Raw genomic sequence first — 18868 nt, forward strand, 5'->3', positions numbered from 1 at the left:
TTATTTGAGCGTAATGAAAGAAAACCTAAGGGATGAGTACACCGCTTCCTAAGCCGCAATTGCACGCACGCACACACACACACACACACACACACACACACACACACACACACACAAACACAAACACACACACACACACACACACACACACACACAGGTGCGCACAAGTGCGTGCACCAATTATTTCGTTCTCGTGTAACTACACATTAAGGAGGTGAGTTGCGTGCTCTCGGCTTCAGCCTGTATACTAATGCATTGCGGTTTAACCTATCATATCCCCCTTCCTTCTCGACACCGTTCAACAGCTGTCTCGACAAAATAAATACCTTACTCTAAACCCTCTTATTATCTCCCATCATCCCACCAGTAATGAAAATCTCTGCGGTAACTGTTTCTCCCCTTCCTACGTCTCCCTACTTCGCAGATTTCAATTCCATTATCTCACACATTTCTTTTTTTCCGATATATAAAACAGCTCAATCCTGCCAAACCTCCAACCCGAAGTTAACTAATAGAAACTGTGACGCGGCCAATGTGTGTCCGCGGAATATCGCCCCGCGGGGAGGGATGTGAGGCGTTCCGCGATTGGCCAGCCAGCTGGGCGGGGCGTCGCGGCGGACACCTGGCCTCGGGACCTCCCCACCCCTGGTGGGCGTGGCCAATCACGGCGCATCTCGGCGCGCGCATCCCCTCCTCCGGCGAGGCGACGCGGGCCGCGGTCCCGGCGGAGCCTCGTCTTTTTTTGCCTCGCCGGTACTGCGGCGTCGTCGGCTGCCCGGCCGGCGCCCGAGTTAGATTGAAACGTTGGCCCTAATGTGAGCAGTAGTGCGCGTGTGGAGGGGTGTCGCCGTCGCCGTCGCCGTCGCCGGGGGGGAGGAAAATTGGAGGGGCGGCGCGCATCTCGCGTCTGGCGCGTCGCACGTCAGCTGCCACTCAAGCGGACACACGCGCTCCGCCGAGCCGCCGGCTTACAAGTCATTTCCAGGCGCCGTCCTGCGTCGCGGCGCCTCCACTCGTCCCAGACTTCTTTACATTTCCCCGCACGAGGCAGTTTACTCCGGGTGCTCCTATGGTTTACGATGTTCAGTCGGTACTCGACCGGCTACTTGCACGCGCCTGACATTTTTTTTCGGAACAGAGAATAACTCGTTTAAGGGAAAGACGCTAGTGCATGAGAGAGTAAAGAAGTGGAGGTCTCGGGCTGTCGGATGAGAATGCCACAAATTGTGCTCTCGCCCAGTTTTTCTGCAACCACTAGCTGAATAACTGCAAATTGACTGGGCTCAGCTGTGGTGGCAGACGGGTCGAGAAATAAAAGAGAAAACGATGGCTCGAGTCTGGGCGCGGCTGTAGCGAGGGGCGGAAGTGCAGTGCTAGGACTGTCGTGATGGCACTGGACACGGAGGGCCGCGGCGAGGCGGCGGGGCTGCCCTTCTCGGTGGCCAACATCCTGCGGCCCGACTTCGGCCGGCGCTGCGTGCGCCTCTTCCGGCCGCACGAGGCGCTGCCCCTCATTCCCAGCGTCGGCCCCGCCGCCCCCAAGAAGCCGGTGGCACAGCCGCCACCCCCGGTGCCGCCGCCCCCGGTGCCGCCTCCACCGACGCTGCCGACGCCTTCGTTGCCACTGTCCGTGCCGGTGCCGGTGCCGGTGCCGGTGGCGGTTCCAGTGCCGGTGCCGCCCCCGCAGCAGCCGCCGCCTCCGCAGCCTGCGCCGCCCCCGCCAGCCCCCGCACAGGCTCCGACGGCCACCGCCGCCACCACCGCCGCCACCACCCCCGCCTCCCCCGCCGCAGCCCAGCAGCTGTGGCCGGCTTGGGTGTACTGCACCAGATACTCGGACAGACCCTCTTCAGGTAAATCCCACGGAAACTCCTCTTACTTTGACTTAAAATTGTTGCAACATGATAATAAGTAGTAACATCATGAAGATACTAACACCATCAATAAGTCGGGAAGTAAGGAACATATACAAAAATCGTTAGAAAACAAACACGATGGGTCTGTTCTAAATTCTACATTTTCAAAGCTAAGTGACCTGCTGTTATTTCCGGGTACGCGCGTAAAATCTTGACAGAGTAGGCAGACGCTTTGTGGCTCCGTTCCTACGCTGCCGGTTGTGTTTGCTTCACTCCTACTGATATCCCAGTCCTGTAGTTAGGCAAAGCCCCTGTAGATAGCGCTCCGGTCGTTCCACTGCCTGTTTAGACGTTAAGCCTGTTCACGCCTCACAGAGCCAGCAAGCCAGCTGTATCACGCGCGATGCCAGTCTACCAAGATTTCGAAACTTCGCGCTGTTAATGAAACCTAGATTATCTCATAACATCTCTGAAAAAAAAGTCATCGCATTCCTTGGAAGTAGCTTCGTGTATGCTCCCATTTTGTTTAATTCGAATTTAACAGGTACACGAGACCACCAGCTAAGAAATCATGTGCGCTATTTCAGGTAGCACTTGGTTTTCGGTGACCCTGTATATGCCGAGCAGCTTTCCTAAGCATGAACTCCTCCTGGCTTAACTCATAAATTTCTGTTGGCCTTCTAACTTATATTTTTTTAAAAATTCAGCCTCTTCATTAATTGGTGTTAACACTATATACCCATCACCTGGTACCTGAAACAGGCTGTGATAGAGCTATAGTTCTATAGTGTACCTTAAAAATGCGGCTGTCCATCAGTTGCATCACAGTGGCTTATCTTCCTATCGTACATCCGTTATCTTCATCAACGTCCACTCTTCCGCAGCGCGCAGAGTTTCGTCCCTATTATACAAACACTTACTACTACTACATGTTACCTGTGTTTGTGTTATTTCACTCATGAAACCACCATCAAAGCATCTTCTACCGTAAAACTGTTGAGAACTTGTTATAAAATTTGTACTGTCGTAGCATGCTATATACACAGAATCAATTGTATTTGTCGTTACAAAAGAATATTTTCAATGAATTATAATTTTGCGTTATTCGTTGCTAAAGTTATTTTTATTGTGATTGGCTATTACATAGTCTGACTTAATCAAACGCAGCTATGGTGTGTTGTGTTAAAAACTGTAAAAACAGAAAAGAAAGAAAGACAATGGGTCTTGCGTTAAACAAAGTTAGAAAGATTATTTTTATTTTTAATTTCCTTCAATTTACCATAATTGATTCATCTGTAAATATTTATTTATATTGGGCTTCGTTGCATGTGAGGTCAGCTTTCATTGTTGTGCTCGTTCTTAGTCGATGTTCCACCAATAACTCATTTTTACTCTCTCTATGGCAAGCGTAATGCAGTGATTATGGCACTGTATTCTTCATTTCTTGAGGGATTCCTGTTTACAATATAATAATCAACGAGTTTACTAACTACCGTTTCTTATAAGTATCCTCAATTTTGTATTATTTGAAATAAAGTGGTTAAATATGTTTCAAATCAGGCAGTCTTGTGTTTCTTACAGGTATACTGTATAATGATTAAGATATTCAGACGTATTGTTCACTAAACTGCTATCAACACGTATTGGTCGTGGAATCTCACTTTCACGCTGCGGATGCTTCCATTTTACCACTTAACTTGTTATCATACTAAGGGGAAACGTTTTTGTTGGAAGTGGAAATTTTGGAAATTTGTGGTAAGTTCCTATGGGACCAAACTGCTAAGGTCATCGGTCCCTAGGCTTACGTACTACTTAATCTAACGTAAACTAAATTACGCTAAGGACAACACACACACCCATGCCCGAGGGAGGACTCGAAACTCCGACGAGGACAGCCTCGCGAACCGTGACAAGGCGCCTTGACCGCACGGCTACCCCGCGCGGCTGTTGGAAGTGGTTCTTAGTGAGTTCAAGGGGTTTTTCACAAGCAATTCTACAGTGCAAAGAGGAGTATGTTTTGTGCTGTCACAACGGTCATTGCATTGTAAGACGCAGGAACGGAATGGAGGCTCACTTATATATCTTTACCTAGCAACCGTACCGGTCACAATGATAAGCGAATCAGGAATTTTAAACGTTGGAAATCTGCTCGAGAGGCTAGAAATAGGACTCCTTTGCGACGAAAATAGTCGTGTTTACGGTTACAGAACTCCAATGTCACTCAAGAGTAGACGTGACAAAATTCCTGTAGGTGGGAAGTGAAAAACAGATAGCTAAAATCACAGACTTTGAGATAGTAAACAGTAAGACACCCTGCACAATCAGTGCACATAATGATGAAGGGGCCAAAGTCATAGTGGATTTCGATAGTTATATTTATTCAGGAATGCTGATGCTAGCTCTGCATCTATAGTTAAATTTTCAATTCATCATCCAATTATAAGGGCACTATCTTGTCATTTAAGTAATGAAATATGTTATACAACAACTGCAATGTTCTTTACTCGTACGTCAATAACACTTCAGTCTGTGAGAATATCACAATTGTGAGTTTTAGATTTGGGTGTCAAGCAATAGTGAAAGGCCTTTGCCTTGTGCTGTAGAGCTAAACCGCGAAAGACACAAATTTGTGTTCAGTTCCAGCCATCTAGTAGTATGTTTCCAACAAGAAACTGCTCTGTAGTAGCATCTCAGCCGGCAACATTAGACAGAGGGGAGCAGCTCAGCGGGCTCCGCTATACCACGATGGAATGGCGTCGTAGTCTCCATAACACAATCGGGCGGAGACGCGACATGTATTTATCACGAGATCAAGAGGTGTAAGCGACTAACGCAGCGCCGTCCCGCGGACAGCACTAGAGAAACCACGAGTCTGCTGATTCCTTCCATCAGACGCCTTGATTCGCTGCTTGTCATCGAATCGCGTCTACGTTCCCGCGCCAGACTGTACAGTTGACGATGTCAGGCAATACCATGATTCATGCACGGGGTGCAGGGGGAAGATTCCTTTCACACAATAATCTGCTTCTCCAGTTTGAAGCCCACAGCAACAGTGCAGATAAATAAGATCTACGGAACAAAAATGTTCAAATATGTGTGAAATCTTATGGGCCTTAACTGCTAAGGTCATCAGCCCCTAAGCTTACACACTACTTTACCTAAATTATCCTAAGGACAAACACACACACCCATGCCCGAGGGAGGACTCGATCCTCCGCCGGGATCACCCGCACAGGATCTACGGAACATTTTCATCATATTTTACAGACTAGATATTTATCACAGTGGAGAGCAGACTTTCGTTGTATATGTAATGTGCTAGTTAGGTAAAATTGTGATTCTAGCTGCCAGGAGTCTGAGACAATAGCATGTAGAATGTTATGTCAGAAATTATATGCAGTGAACTATATTTAGCAGGAACAGATATATGTGCAAACATCTTGATTCATGTCCCTAATAACATCGACAAGCATTCATGCTAGACTCTACCTTTATCGCTCTTCATAATCCTTTATTTCCTTTTATATTCTTCTTTGCTGTTGCAATGTACACTCCTGGAAATGGAAAAAAGAACACATTGACACCGGTGTGTCAGACCCACCATACTTGCTCCGGACACTGCGAGAGGGCTGTACAAGCAATGATCACACGCACGGCACAGCGGACACACCAGGAACCGCGGTGTTGGCCGTCGAATGGCGCTAGCTGCGCAGCATTTGTGCACCGCCGCCGTCAGTGTCAGCCAGTTTGCCGTGGCATACGGAGCTCCATCGCAGTCTTTAACACTGGTAGCATGCCGCGACAGCGTGGACGTGAACCGTATGTGCAGTTGACGGACTTTGAGCGAGGGCGTATAGTGGGCATGCGGGAGGCCGGGTGGACGTACCGCCGAATTGCTCAACACGTGGGGCGTGAGGTCTCCACAGTACATCGATGTTGTCGCCAGTGGTTGGCGGAAGGTGCACGTGCCCGTCGACCTGGAACCGGACCGCAGCGACGCACGGATGCACGCCAAGACCGTAGGATCCTACGCAGTGCCGTAGGGGACCGCACCGCCACTTCCCAGCAAATTAGGGACACTGTTGCTCCTGGGGTATCGGCGAGGACCATTCGCAACCGTCTCCATGAAGCTGGGCTACGGTCCCGCACACCGTTAGGCCGTCTTCAGCTCACGCCCCAACATCGTGCAGCCCGCCTCCAGTGGTGTCGCGACAGGCGTGAATGGAGGGACGAATGGAGACGTTTCGTCTTCAGCGATGAGAGTCGCTTCTGCCTTGGTGCCAATGATGGTCGTATGCGTGTTTGGCGCCGTGCAGGTGAGCGCCACAATCAGGACTGCATACGACCGAGGCACACAGGGCCAACACCCGGCATCATGGTGTGGGGAGCGATCTCCTACACTGGCCGTACACCACTGGTGATCGTCGAGGGGACACTGAATAGTGCACGGTACATCCAAACCGTCATCGAACCCATCGTTCTACCATTCCTAGACCGGCAAGGGAACTTGCTGTTCCAACAGGACAATGCACGTCCGCATGTATCCCGTGCCACCCAACATGCTCTAGAAGGTGTAAGTCAACTACCCTGGCCAGCAAGATCTCCGGATCTGTCCCCCATTGAGCATGTTTGGGACTGGATGAAGCGTCGTCTCACGCGGTCTGCACGTCCAGCACGAACGCTGGTCCAACTGAGGCGCCAGGTGGAAATGGCATGGCAAGCCGTTCCACAGGACTACATCCAGCATCTCTACGATCGTCTCCATGGGAGAATAGCAGCCTGCATTGCTGCGAAAGGTGGATATACACTGTACTAGTGCCGACATTGTGCATGCTCTGTTGCCTGTGTCTATGTGCCTGTGGTTCTGTCAGTGTGATCATGTGATGTATCTGACCCCAGGAATGTGTCAATAAAGTTTCCCCTTCCTGGGACAATGAATTCACGGTGTTCTTATTTCAATTTCCAGGAGTGTAATTACAATTTACTGTTGCTCGACTGATATTCTCATTTCTCGGTTTACAGTATATCTTTCCTAAAGACTTCACGAGAAAATTTAGAATATTTGTATCAAGACACATAAATGGAGTTCAATAATGCAACATGGCATACGCCCAACCGTTACTCTCCTTCGGGTAACATACTCCTCTGCTTCAGTTAAAGAAATTTTTGTTTATAAAGCCTGATTTATGGTTGTGTTGTGTAAATAATGTTCTTTTCTCTGAGGTAATAATTTTAAATGATCGATGTAGTGCAGTTCTGGTAATACAACTGCTCTTGATGGAAAGCCTTATTGAATATTTCATCTAAAGTAATGCATTGTTATAGATTTCAGTTCTTATCTTAGTTTTAGATCGATTAAGTTCGGAAAAAAAATTATAAGTGTATGGAAGTTTCTGCTACTCCCTCCTGGCCCTCCTCCACCTCACTACACTCACACATACATGCATACACAATGAAATACAATATTTTTGTATGAGAGCGAGTGTTTGGAAAATTCTCCATTTATTTTGTAACACTGAGATGTAACAGGCGAGATTCCCTTTCTACAACATTCAAAATCAGGACATTTGGTGAATGTGATTTGAGGGATTCCTTTCGAATGATTCAGAAAAGCCATCGACTATATCTGAGTCAGCCCAATGGAACAGCGAGTACATTGCTGCTCTTACAGTCTCTCATTATGTCCAGCATGACGCAATGTGAGACAGCAAAAGGAGAAAAAGCGAGCAGCTATAGTGATAGTTTTATTCAGTGATGCGTCTTTCCACCAGATGCAGGGAAACAGTTTCTGTTTTGTGGGTGACTGGTATCCAAAAGTTCACGAAGCTTATCGCTGCATATAACGGCTACAGTGTGTGGGTAGACTGAATGGTTACCTAGTTGAAGCTAGGCATCAGAAATATTACTTGATGAATTTCGTACAGCAAAATTTCTCATGTTGGTAATAACGACCAAATTCTGTAAAACGAAGATATAATTATTTTTACAACACCTAAGCTAGTGCCTTATAGAAAGAACTTCTAGCCGGCTAGAGTGGCCGAACGGTTTTAGGCGCTACGGTCTGGAACCGCGCGACCGCTACGGTCGCAGGTTCGAATCCTGCCTCGAGCATGGATGTGTGTGATGTCCTTAGGTTGGTTAGGTTTAAGTAGTTCTAAGTTCTAGGGGACTGATGACCTCAGATGTTGATTCCCATAGTGCTCATAGCCATTTGAACCATTTTTGAACCAAAGAACTTCCACCGTTGATCGTCTGATAGTCCGAAATTTGGTTTATACAGGTGATCAACACGAAAACTTCGGAACCCGCTATTACTAAACATTTTTGGTAACTGTTGTAGAGTTCTGGAAAATACTGTTTCGAACTTCATCTAGAGCGAACTTTGCGAAATAAAAAGCCCTTGATACAAATATAGACAAAATTCTAACAATATGAAAACTATGTGAAAGGGTGAGAACATAGCTACAAAAATCAAGTATGGCTGATCGCAGTTGGATATCTCAGTTTTAAACACTTGGTTTCCGATTGGCTGTCCGAAAAAAGAAAGGCGCTATAGGGCCCCAAGAATCTATCGAATGGTGGTTCAAATGGGACTTAACATCTGAGGTCATCACTCCCCTAGAACTTAGAACTACTTAAACCTAAAGACATCACACACATCCATGCTCGAGGCAGGATTCGAACCAGCGACCATAGCGGTCTCGCGGTTCCAGACTGAAGCGCCTAGAACCGCTCGGTCACTCCGGCCGTCTACAGAATGATGGAAGAGAGAGGAGGAGATTAGTGTTTAACGTCTCGTCGACAACGAGGCCATTAAAGACGAAGCACAAGTTCGGATTAGAGAAGGATGGAGAAGGAAAGAGGCCGTGTCCTTTAACGATTTACGGAAGTCACGGAAAACCAAAATCAGGATCACTGGACGCCGGTTTGAACAGTCATCCTCCCGAATGAGAGCCCAGTGTGCTAACCACTGCGCTACCCCGCTCGGTTAATACTACGGAATGGTCGCTCGTAGGAAGTGTACTGGGTGAAACTAATATTTGTGAAGAAATGGTGAGGCATCGTTTAGAGATAATGGTTACTTGTGACGAAAAAAACCAACTTTAGTCTTCCGTTTCTTATTAACAACTAATCGGAAGCATTTTTGTTGCAGTTTATTATATCTTTCGACCGAAAGCAGAAAATACAAAAATTTATAGAGAAAAACTTAATAAAATAATTGTATAATTACTTCTTGTTTCATTAATTTATTTTTATTTTAGTTCTTAAAACTGGTATATAATATCGTTGGTGAAAATTTAAAGCTGTTGATCGTCTGATGGAGGTTATACTTTGCAGTGCCTATCGCACCCACGCTTGCATTCCATCGTAATGAATCGATACGCCAAAGGGTGTCGAGGCTACGGCATACGATATTTTTAAAAGAAACAGTAGTTAATACACAAGTTTATATCTCAGATAAAAAAATAGAAAAAAACATATAGGCCTAGTTAGTCTATTGCAGCACACTTTCATTCATTTCTCAGTCAACGAACACCACCCACCCAAAAGGACTTGACGTCCAGAATAATAATATTGTAATAACGATTTTCGTTGTACACTTTTAATCTTTTAAACAATTACACAAATCAGCTTTGCTTAATGAACGAAGTAAATTCAGTAACATAAAGGAGGCCGTAGGGTCCTTTCGTCAAAACACTCGGATTACATTTCAGAATAAACAGTCCTAGTTTGTCGATGATTATTCCTACTTCTTGTATTTGTCGATGCCAGTTCAGTGACTGGCTGGCATTGATTCCCCGAATGAGCAGAAAATATTTGATCTTGAAGTGGGCTTAAAAAAATTGTATGCAGCTGTCGCCAAATTTTTTCATGCATATCGTCAGAAGACTGGGCTGTAGAGGAGGTTTGAATTCCTCGCTGATGGCCCTTGCGTGATAGACTTTACTTCTGAGAGTACTAGAAAACTGTGCAGTAATTCACGCTTGCCACTGCTATGTCCGTTGTTGTTTGGAGACCGTCAGGCTTGATGAGCGTTCGCAGTTCCGTCGTCGTGGACGAAATTTTATCTATTTATTCCTAAATTTAATTTATCAAGATCGAAGCCTTCAGATCGTAGCCTGTCTCACGTGTAGCCAGTCTACCTTCATAATATCCTATTTAGAGACTACACTGATTAAACAGAAGAACAGAAATACAAATAAAATTTTACAAATGACATAGAGAATGGCTCAGATATTCCGAATGAGTAGGCAGCCCGATGGTAACAGAAGAGCCTTAGCGTCATCTTGAATGCAGTGTGCTATTGGATCAAACGCTAGTTACTGAGGATCTTTTTGCAGTGTGAAATGCCCACACAGTACGCTTTCACTCTCGCAATATCATATAAGATTTTTATTTATTTTTTTATTTTGCCGTCGCTAAATGATTCATTCATCTAAATTGCTTGTATTTGGCTATAAATATTATCATGTATTCAAGTTCGAACACTCACAAAAACAGAAGAGCGATGATACCTCGATGTGTATCGATCTCCAAGGATCATTTTAACATATGTTACTATCAGCCAATGATCGATTCTATTTTCACTAAGCCTTAATTATTTCTATTTTCACTGTCATGATTCGGCTATACTAATCCATTATCAATGTGTCTGAGCTATAAGAATATGAGAAAAGGCACTACCCTCCAACAAAGGAGAACGATTAAATGTACAATCGGATACGAATATAAATTAACATATCAAATAAAGTAAAGGCGTACTGATGATAGCACGTAAAAACTGAAATATGTTCATAAAAATGACACTTTTATGATCTATAGTTAGAATCTATAGTACTAAACGGCTAACCCGGGACAAGTTGTCGTTTGCAGGTCACCTACGTAAATGTTTCCAAGGATAACAAAAATTTAATTTTTAAAATTTCATATAGTTATTGACCAAACTAAAAGATTTTAAATGCAGTTATAATGTACTTAAATAGAGCTATAATCTTATGTTAAAGATCTAACACAATAAGTCAAGTTTTACACTTAGAAACAGTGTATACGTCTTCACGCAGCGTAACACAGGGCGCGCGAGCTACCCAGACTATACTCACCCAGTATTTGAGAACAAGAGCATTTAGCGACTTTCCCGGAACCGCGGGACTGCTACGGTCGCAGGTTCGAATCCTGCCTCGGGCATGGATGTGTGTACTGTCCTTAGGTTAGTTAGGTTTAAGTAGTTCTAAGTTCTAGGGGACTGATGACCTCAGACGTTAAGTCCCATAGTGCTCAGAGCCATTTAGCGACTTTCGACAAGCTTTGTACGTAATTTAAAACCTCTGCGAAACTTTTTGTTGCTTGCAACCCCCACGAAATGATAAAACCAAAAATGTTTATCGCTACTATATATTCGCTGTTCAGTGGATTTGCAGTATCAGGCATGCATTTTAATTTGTTACCTTATTACTCTTACCTCTGTTCGCAATATATTTTGCAGACAGTATCTACAAAGACCACTGAATGTACCTGCAAGATCGTGTCATTGTATAATACATTTTTCGGGGGATATGACGTTCTGTACGTGGGAGTTCGATTCTTCAAGGAAAGGAGGTGGGGATTTACTGGTATTTGACTATCGTTTGCGTATTGTCGGTCCAGTCAAAGCATACAAACAGCCCTCTAAAAGATTCCTGCTCAAGCGCAGAGAATACTTCGCTTTCTGATGCACCGTAACAGTATACGGAAACATCCTCGACAAATTCGACATTCGTGGTGTTGTTGATTGCTCTCGGAGGAGGTAGCCATTAAGGCCGCAGTCGAAGATGGCACAGCGGCCGCCGTTATTAAATGCGGGAACACTAGAGGCTGCGCTGGATCCCCTCCACACACGGGTGTTCGGCAAATCTGCAGCCATTACGAGCCGCTGGCGCTGCCGTCCCCCAGGCGAGGCGCGCGAGGGATGCTGCCAGAGCGGAGGGGCTGCGACGCGACCACTCGCAGTAATAAGCTCTCCTGAGATTTGCGGTGGCCGCCCGCTGGCGCTGTCGTCCTCGCGTGTACAAAAACACCGACACATGCGCCAACCCGCGTCTACATTAATGGCACGGCACGCCATCGACGTGCATCGACCAGCTCTCTGTCACGAGAAGCAGTGGAAATTTTCCTTGTCTCGATGCGCTCCACGCGAGCTGCACTTCCAATCAGCTTAAAATTCTGTTCCAGAAGGGAGACGTGAGGGGCTTCGAGCTACTGCTCAACGGACCCCAGCCGGCACGGGAAGCTGTGTTGGTGATCTGGCACGAAAAAATCATCTGCTCTCTCTTTTCTTCTGTTCTGCGTAACTTAAAAACATTTCTTCGGCTAAAAGTTAAAAAAGAGCACAGAAATTTAACCTCCCGTTGACTACAAGGTGGTGGGCACACATCTGCGAGGAAAGTGGTTCTGGTGTCGTTGAAAGGTCCATCCTGACGTCATCCCCATGTTATACGAGGAGTCCTGTGGAAATCCGAAAGCTGATTGATCACTCCTGCGTTTCAATCCAACACCATCCCCAACCATTGCGTTCTATTAAGACTTCATTAAATTGCTGAATACCAAGTCATGAGTTCGCTTTCTATAACAATTTAAGTGCGATTCTAGAGAAGTAGCATTTTGATGACATGGTTTAAAAAAAAAGAAAAAAAGAAATCTACTCACCGTCTATGCGACTGTCACCAACGTTTGTTAACAAGGTATGTGCTTTGAAACTGAATAGGTACTCAGAAAAATAGTTGACAGATTTAGGCCAGAGCCTCAAGAAGCAGTTCCTGCAAAATACTCAGTAATGAGATGAAATACTTTAAATTAACTTCTCACGATACATAAATTATGAATAAATTTTCTTCCTATTTGACTTTCGGCTCGATATTCAGTAAAATTTTCAGTCAGCTGGAAACGCTCCGAAACTTCATAATTGCTATAGAAAGTTTGATCAGCATGCATATCTTTGCCGGCCGCGGTGGCCGAGCGGTTCTAGGCGCTTCAGTCCGGAACCGCGCGACTGCTACGGTTGCAGGTTCGAATCCTGCCTCGGGCATGGGTGTGTGTGATGTCCTTAGGTTAGTTAGGTTTAAGTAGTTGTAAGTTCTAGGGGACTGATGACCTCAGACGTTAAGTCCCTTAGTGCTCAGAGCCATTTGAACCATTTTGTATATCTTTCGAAATAGCTTCTGCTCGGTGAGCGAATAATCTAGAAATTGAGTAGAAATTAATGAAGCTCTTCCTTTTGCATATTAACGTTAGGTCCATAAATCGGCAACGTTTTGCCAAATAGAGAGTGCGGAACCTGGAACTATATGTTTGCTGTTAACAGTGAGGTGTGTGGAGGAGGTTCGTATTTGTAACAACGAGCAACTGAAATTACGTTGCTGCCATTTGCAGCCATTGTTCCCCTGTTGCTGCGGCAGTTACAATGATCATGTACATGAAATTAAATATTAACTATCCTTTCGAATGTTTTATCATTGTTTTTAACAGAACATGCTCTATTTAAGCACAGGTCAATTACGCATTGTTAGTGGTTTTTATGCGTCCTATTTCTTGTGTCTGCAAAACTGTTATACATGGTGATTACACATAAGCCAATGGGAACACAAAAAGAACAGGAGGCATAAAAACCAGTCATGATTGTTAATGTGATTAGATGAAGCATGTTTGGGTAAAAATAATAATAAACCTTCAGCTGCAAAGACGGATAATATTTATATGCATCTAATGCTATTGTTGTTGTAATCTTCAGTACGAACGTAAGTAAAACGACACATAATTTTAAAGATAACTGTTAAAAATGGGATATCAAAACAGAAAGTAATAGGCCCTTTGTATTCAGTAGTGAAAAGTAATAATTACAAATAATTTTAATAATAAACGCTGAAAATTAAAATTCGAATTAAAAAGTGCTATAGTACTCTGTCTGTCTTTGCTGATTAAGATGGCGGCAAAGAGCTTTCAATCAACTGTAAAGATACTCCCGGAAACCACACTTACGTGAGGATATCTTTTGCAGACTTGTAAATACAACACTTTTACCTGACCAAGAGATTTGAGCACAGCTGTTTAAATTAAAACTTACTGACGATCCCTTTCGTGCACTCCACGCACTTCGTTGTAAAAATGTCTTTTAGTCACCGATAAAAAATGTCTTTAGGTATCTTACAGTCGATAAAGAAAGAAAGTAAGTCACTTTATACTCACTAGAATATCAAACAGTGAAATATCTATAGCAACGAATTTAGGCTCTACGGATTAATCAGGTGGTAAGAGGGGGAAAATGCTTTTCAGGGTGCTTGATTAATTTTCGCGTTTACTGTAAGCCTTATTAACTGCGGAGGAATGAACTATTAAATATTTGAATATATTGAAATTGCAAAACTCGTGTGCAGCCATGGAGTATTTCCTGTGTATTTGCAGAGAACGACAATAAAGGAAGCAATGAATCAGACGGATGTTTTCGTGTCTTTTGTAGGCGTCTCCTCTGGGAAGGTGGAATAAACTACGTACTGTACTTCTGGTCATCTGAAGTTTCGCGGGAACATGTCACGGGAATGGAGTTTCAAGGAGAGATTAAGAGCAAGTGCTAAACAGGAGGCGATAAATCTGTAAGACTGGTATCTAAAGATGACAGTCTCAGTTAACCAACAACTTTGGTGACATTGCCTGAAAATGGCTACTGAGTTTACGAGACATGGCTTTAAAACTTTGTGTGAAGATACATTACTTCCGGTGGTTTACACACCACGTGTATGGGATACGGGCGCCGATAACGAAACGAGACTACAAAGACTTACAGCTATCGGTCTTTCAACAGAATTTATTTATAGTTAAACATATATTCTCGACAAAAATACTTCGAATTGCGTTTAGCAGATGCGACTTTCTTTCAACCAGAAGCATAATGACGTTGTCTTACTTCAAAAATACCTAATTTAATTAAGTTATTAAACATATTTCATCGACTCCTGATGCCATATTTGTTCTTTAATATATAAGACATTTACCAGATTGGGAATGGTGTTGGTATTAGTTACGTCTTATTTATTACTGTTTTACTTTTTTCCATTCACAAAAAAAAAAATCTTTGTAGTGCTCATGGCCAAGATAACAATTATAAACAGCTGTAGTAGCTCAGAATGTTCACGAAGGATAAGTCACCATAGGACTGAAGGACATACCACAAAGCGTTGTTTGGAATTCATGAAAAATGCGAATCAAAATCAAGCAACTGAGTATCTCATAAACCAGATCAGCGAAACGGAACAGGAAGGACCATGGTTCGGAGCAATACTACTTAAAGAAAATCACCACGTAATTTAATATAAGTTTAATACGCTAAAATTATTTCAATAATAATTAACACGTATCAGTCTACTAAAACTGACGGTACAGGTAACGAAGCTGTGATAGCTGAGGTGTCAACAGACGAATTGAATGCTATACGGTTACAGTTTATCACAAAGTTTTTTTTATTTTATTACAAAATAATTGTCAAAACCTGTAATAGAATGTAATATGACTCCTTCCAACTTCAACCAACGCTTTGCAAGAGAAGTCATAATTAGATGGAGAATACTTTGATATGAATAGTCGAAAATGCTAAGAGGTCTAATGGGTGCTAATAGCTGTCTAAAACGTTGCAATGAGCAATGAAACTTTTTCTGAAAGGTAATATGTGAGGAAAGACAACCACAGAATGTTCCTAATCGGAGTCTGGAAGCAGTTACGTTCTGTGGCTGAGTGCAGGGATAACAAGTGTAGCATCGCGGAATAATTCCACTTCTGAAAAAGACGTGCAAAACTTGTTATCACTAAGTAGAAAAAAACAGTTACAACATAAACATAAATGAATGAGAATCTGTATAATGTTAAAGATACTGAATTTTTTTTCATTCTCTTTCACGTGCCAAAGAACCTTCAAAATGTAAAACATTTTGCTGTATACTCCGCGTGTTACATGATAAATTAATTTTAAAATGCAATTTAGTAATTATTTATGTGTTGAAAATTCTGATTTAATGTGCACTACAGCATTTCATGTATGAACTCAGATGCATTATTTTCACTTTTTTCTGCCTGTCATGTTCCACGTAACACTATCCGTTAAACTCGTCCAATTTTTAAATGCTAGTTGATAGCAATCACCATAGCGAAAACGGTAAAGTTAATCCAATGGAGAGTTATATAACAAGTACTGAACAACGTTCAGTACATAGAACGTTCCATTAAGAGTGTAACAATTATGTGTAACACACTCACTCCTTATGTGTGAAAAAATATTACTTTTCATCGTATTACAAATGAAAGGAACCTATAATCATGAACGCAGTCATCGCTCTTGTGACAGGCTACTGCACAAAGTGACGACAGAGAACTACATGGCCCATGCTGGAGATAAAAGTCTTACTTGTGCAGATGAACGATACAAGTGCGAGCAGGCACAGCGTTAGAGATGTTGTAATGTCATTACTCTGGACTCTAGCTATATTCACTTCAGTTTCTATCGATTCCTAATCAATCCAGTTGTCTATTGGAATGGGAAAAGCTCCAATAGATACTCTATAGTGAAATTAGTTATCCATCTCAAGTGCCATTCAAGCCAGGAAGAAATTAAGCCAAAAGGAAAAGAGGAGCCTACTACTGCGAGATGCGAGATAAAGGGCTCTCGAATGAGGCGAACGTAATGAACTGTAATTCTTGTCCATAGAACTGATGTAACAGTTAGGAATATTTTGGATAGGATTAAAGCAGCAACAGCTGCTTCCTTACTGAATTCGGCATGAAATAAAGGTACGTGGAATATAGATTGTTTCTTGCGACTGTAGTTATAGCGTGTCTTTCCTTTTTCCATGAAATTTAATATTCCATTTATTTGTTAAACTGATCTGATATAATATTCTTGACATGTTTCCTTCTGTTGTTCAGAGATGTTCATACTCCCAGCTACCGCCCTTTTTTCAGAGAAATATGAAGTTTGAGAAGACGTACACCTAATGTTATACGTTCTAGTATCCAAATCACTTGACGCACGTAGAATTGCCACGCTGAAATGGAATGACGTGGGTCTGTGATCTACGAGTACAACAAAGAAGGAAATAATATCAGTGCAGTTATTCAGTTTAATAAATGGCGCCATACCTTAAGATCGGTGATCTCTTTTGTTATAAAAAACACCAGCTGGATCCCAACTTTTTATCACCGACTACCGGTTTTAGTCTGTGCTGCAGATCAACTTCAGGTATCCTGGATGTAAATATTAGGAGAATAGAATTGATTCCAGTTATTTCCGTTCATATGTGCAGTACCAATCAATAGTGCACTTATGAACGAAAATAGCTGTGATAGCTTATCTCGTAGTATTTACATCCAGGAAACCTGAAGATGATCTGCAGTGCAGAGTGAAACCTCCAGTCGGTCACAAAATGTTGCGATACAGAAGGTGTTTGTTTATTTATTGTATTTCCGGTGTATTTGTAACAAAACAATCCCCGGAGGTACTTCCGGTTGTTGGTGTCCAAAGAGCACAATATCTCGGTGATCGATCCTGTGGCCATCAAGTGCGCTGATGAACAGTTCATCAGGGCACTCGATGATGCTGAAAGTCTCTCTCTCTCTCTCCGAAATACTGAGCCCTTTGGACACCAACTTACAGCAGTACACCCGTGAATTATTTCGTAATGTTAGTATACAGCGTGTCCCAAAGTAATGTCTGCTCTGAAACTTACTGGGAGATTAAAAATGTATCCAGACCGGGACCCGAACGGGGGACCCTTGCTTTTCGCAGACAACCGAATGAACTATTCAAGCATAATGGTGACCCACTCTCAAGGTTTTACATCTGCGAGTACCTCACCTCCTACCTTCTAAGCTTCACAGAATTTCACCTGCATATCTAGCGTAAAGAACACCCCTGAAAAAAAGAAAGATATTGCAGAGTCATGGCTTATCTATAGTATAGGGTACTGATGTGAATAAAGCTGAAGGACTGGTCGTAAGTCGTATATGGATAGCTCTTGTCAGCAGATAACTTACCTGTGAAAGGCAAAGGTTCCACGCTCAAGTCCCGGTCTGGGACAAAGTTTTAATTTGCTATGAAGTTTCATGTATGAACTTCCTGAAACTAAATATCGCTTTATTTAAATCAGAGAGTAATTAACAGTTTTTGGGATCGTACACATAAAGGTGTAACATAAGGAGGCATGTCCTCAAAACAACCACCTACTGCCGCAATGCTGCGTCGCCAGCTGCTTAGAATAGAGCGATATACCAACTGTATTGTTTCTAATGGAATAGCATTACAGGCTCGCTCGGTTTGCTGTCTTAGATAATCCATAGCTTGTGGTATTGTGATGTATGCTGCGAGCTTGACACTACCCCAAATGTATAAGTCTAAATAGGGCTAAATCCGCTATCCGCGATGGACAGTTCATAACACTTCCTCTTCGCCCTGTCCATCTCCACGGGAATGCGCGACTGAGAAATTCGCTGACCATATTTAAGGTGGTGTGGCGCCCCACCCCATTGGAAGTGATAATCTTCATTGACAACATTGTCGTTAAGATTTGGAGTTACCATGTGCAACACTTCTAGGTAAGAGTCTCCTGTGACATTCACTTCAAAGAAGTACGGCCTGATTAATCCTCTAGACGATAGACCACACCAGACTGATACATCTGGCTGATTAGCATGAGTTTCTTCAGTTATGTATGGATTTTCGTTAGTCCAGTATACGCAGCTACGGAAGTTAATTGTTCCGTTGAATTTGAAGGTCGCTTAAGCCGGGAAAAGAATTAAATCTTGGGAACATTAATCTTCTTCATGCGTGTTGATGAACAACTCACAAAATTCGGTTCGTTTATCGGGAGCATCCTTGTTCAGAGCAAGTAGAAGTGTCGGACTGTAAAGCTTCCATCTACGAGTCCGCAAAATTCTGTGATCATTGATGTCTCTGGTCCCAGCCTTATGAAAGCATTCCCTCATAGACTCTTTCAGGG

At 43.2% G+C, this 18868-nt stretch overlaps 1 protein-coding gene across 1 annotated transcript in view; it reads left to right on the top strand.

The window, feature by feature from the left end:
- Nucleotides 1-764: 764 nt before the first annotated feature.
- Nucleotides 765-18868, top strand: part of LOC126469989 (homeobox protein engrailed-1a-like) — a 153863-nt gene continuing 135759 nt past the window's right edge. Inside the window, exon 1 of the mRNA XM_050097436.1 lies at nt 765-1853. Coding sequence (XP_049953393.1) covers nt 1388-1853 — 466 coding nt within the window. The 5' untranslated portion in view covers nt 765-1387. The remainder of the gene's footprint in view (nt 1854-18868) is intronic.

The sequence above is a fragment of the Schistocerca serialis genome, chromosome 3, assembly GCF_023864345.2.
Source record: "Schistocerca serialis cubense isolate TAMUIC-IGC-003099 chromosome 3, iqSchSeri2.2, whole genome shotgun sequence".
In the NCBI taxonomy this organism is placed as follows: domain Eukaryota; kingdom Metazoa; phylum Arthropoda; class Insecta; order Orthoptera; family Acrididae; genus Schistocerca; species Schistocerca serialis.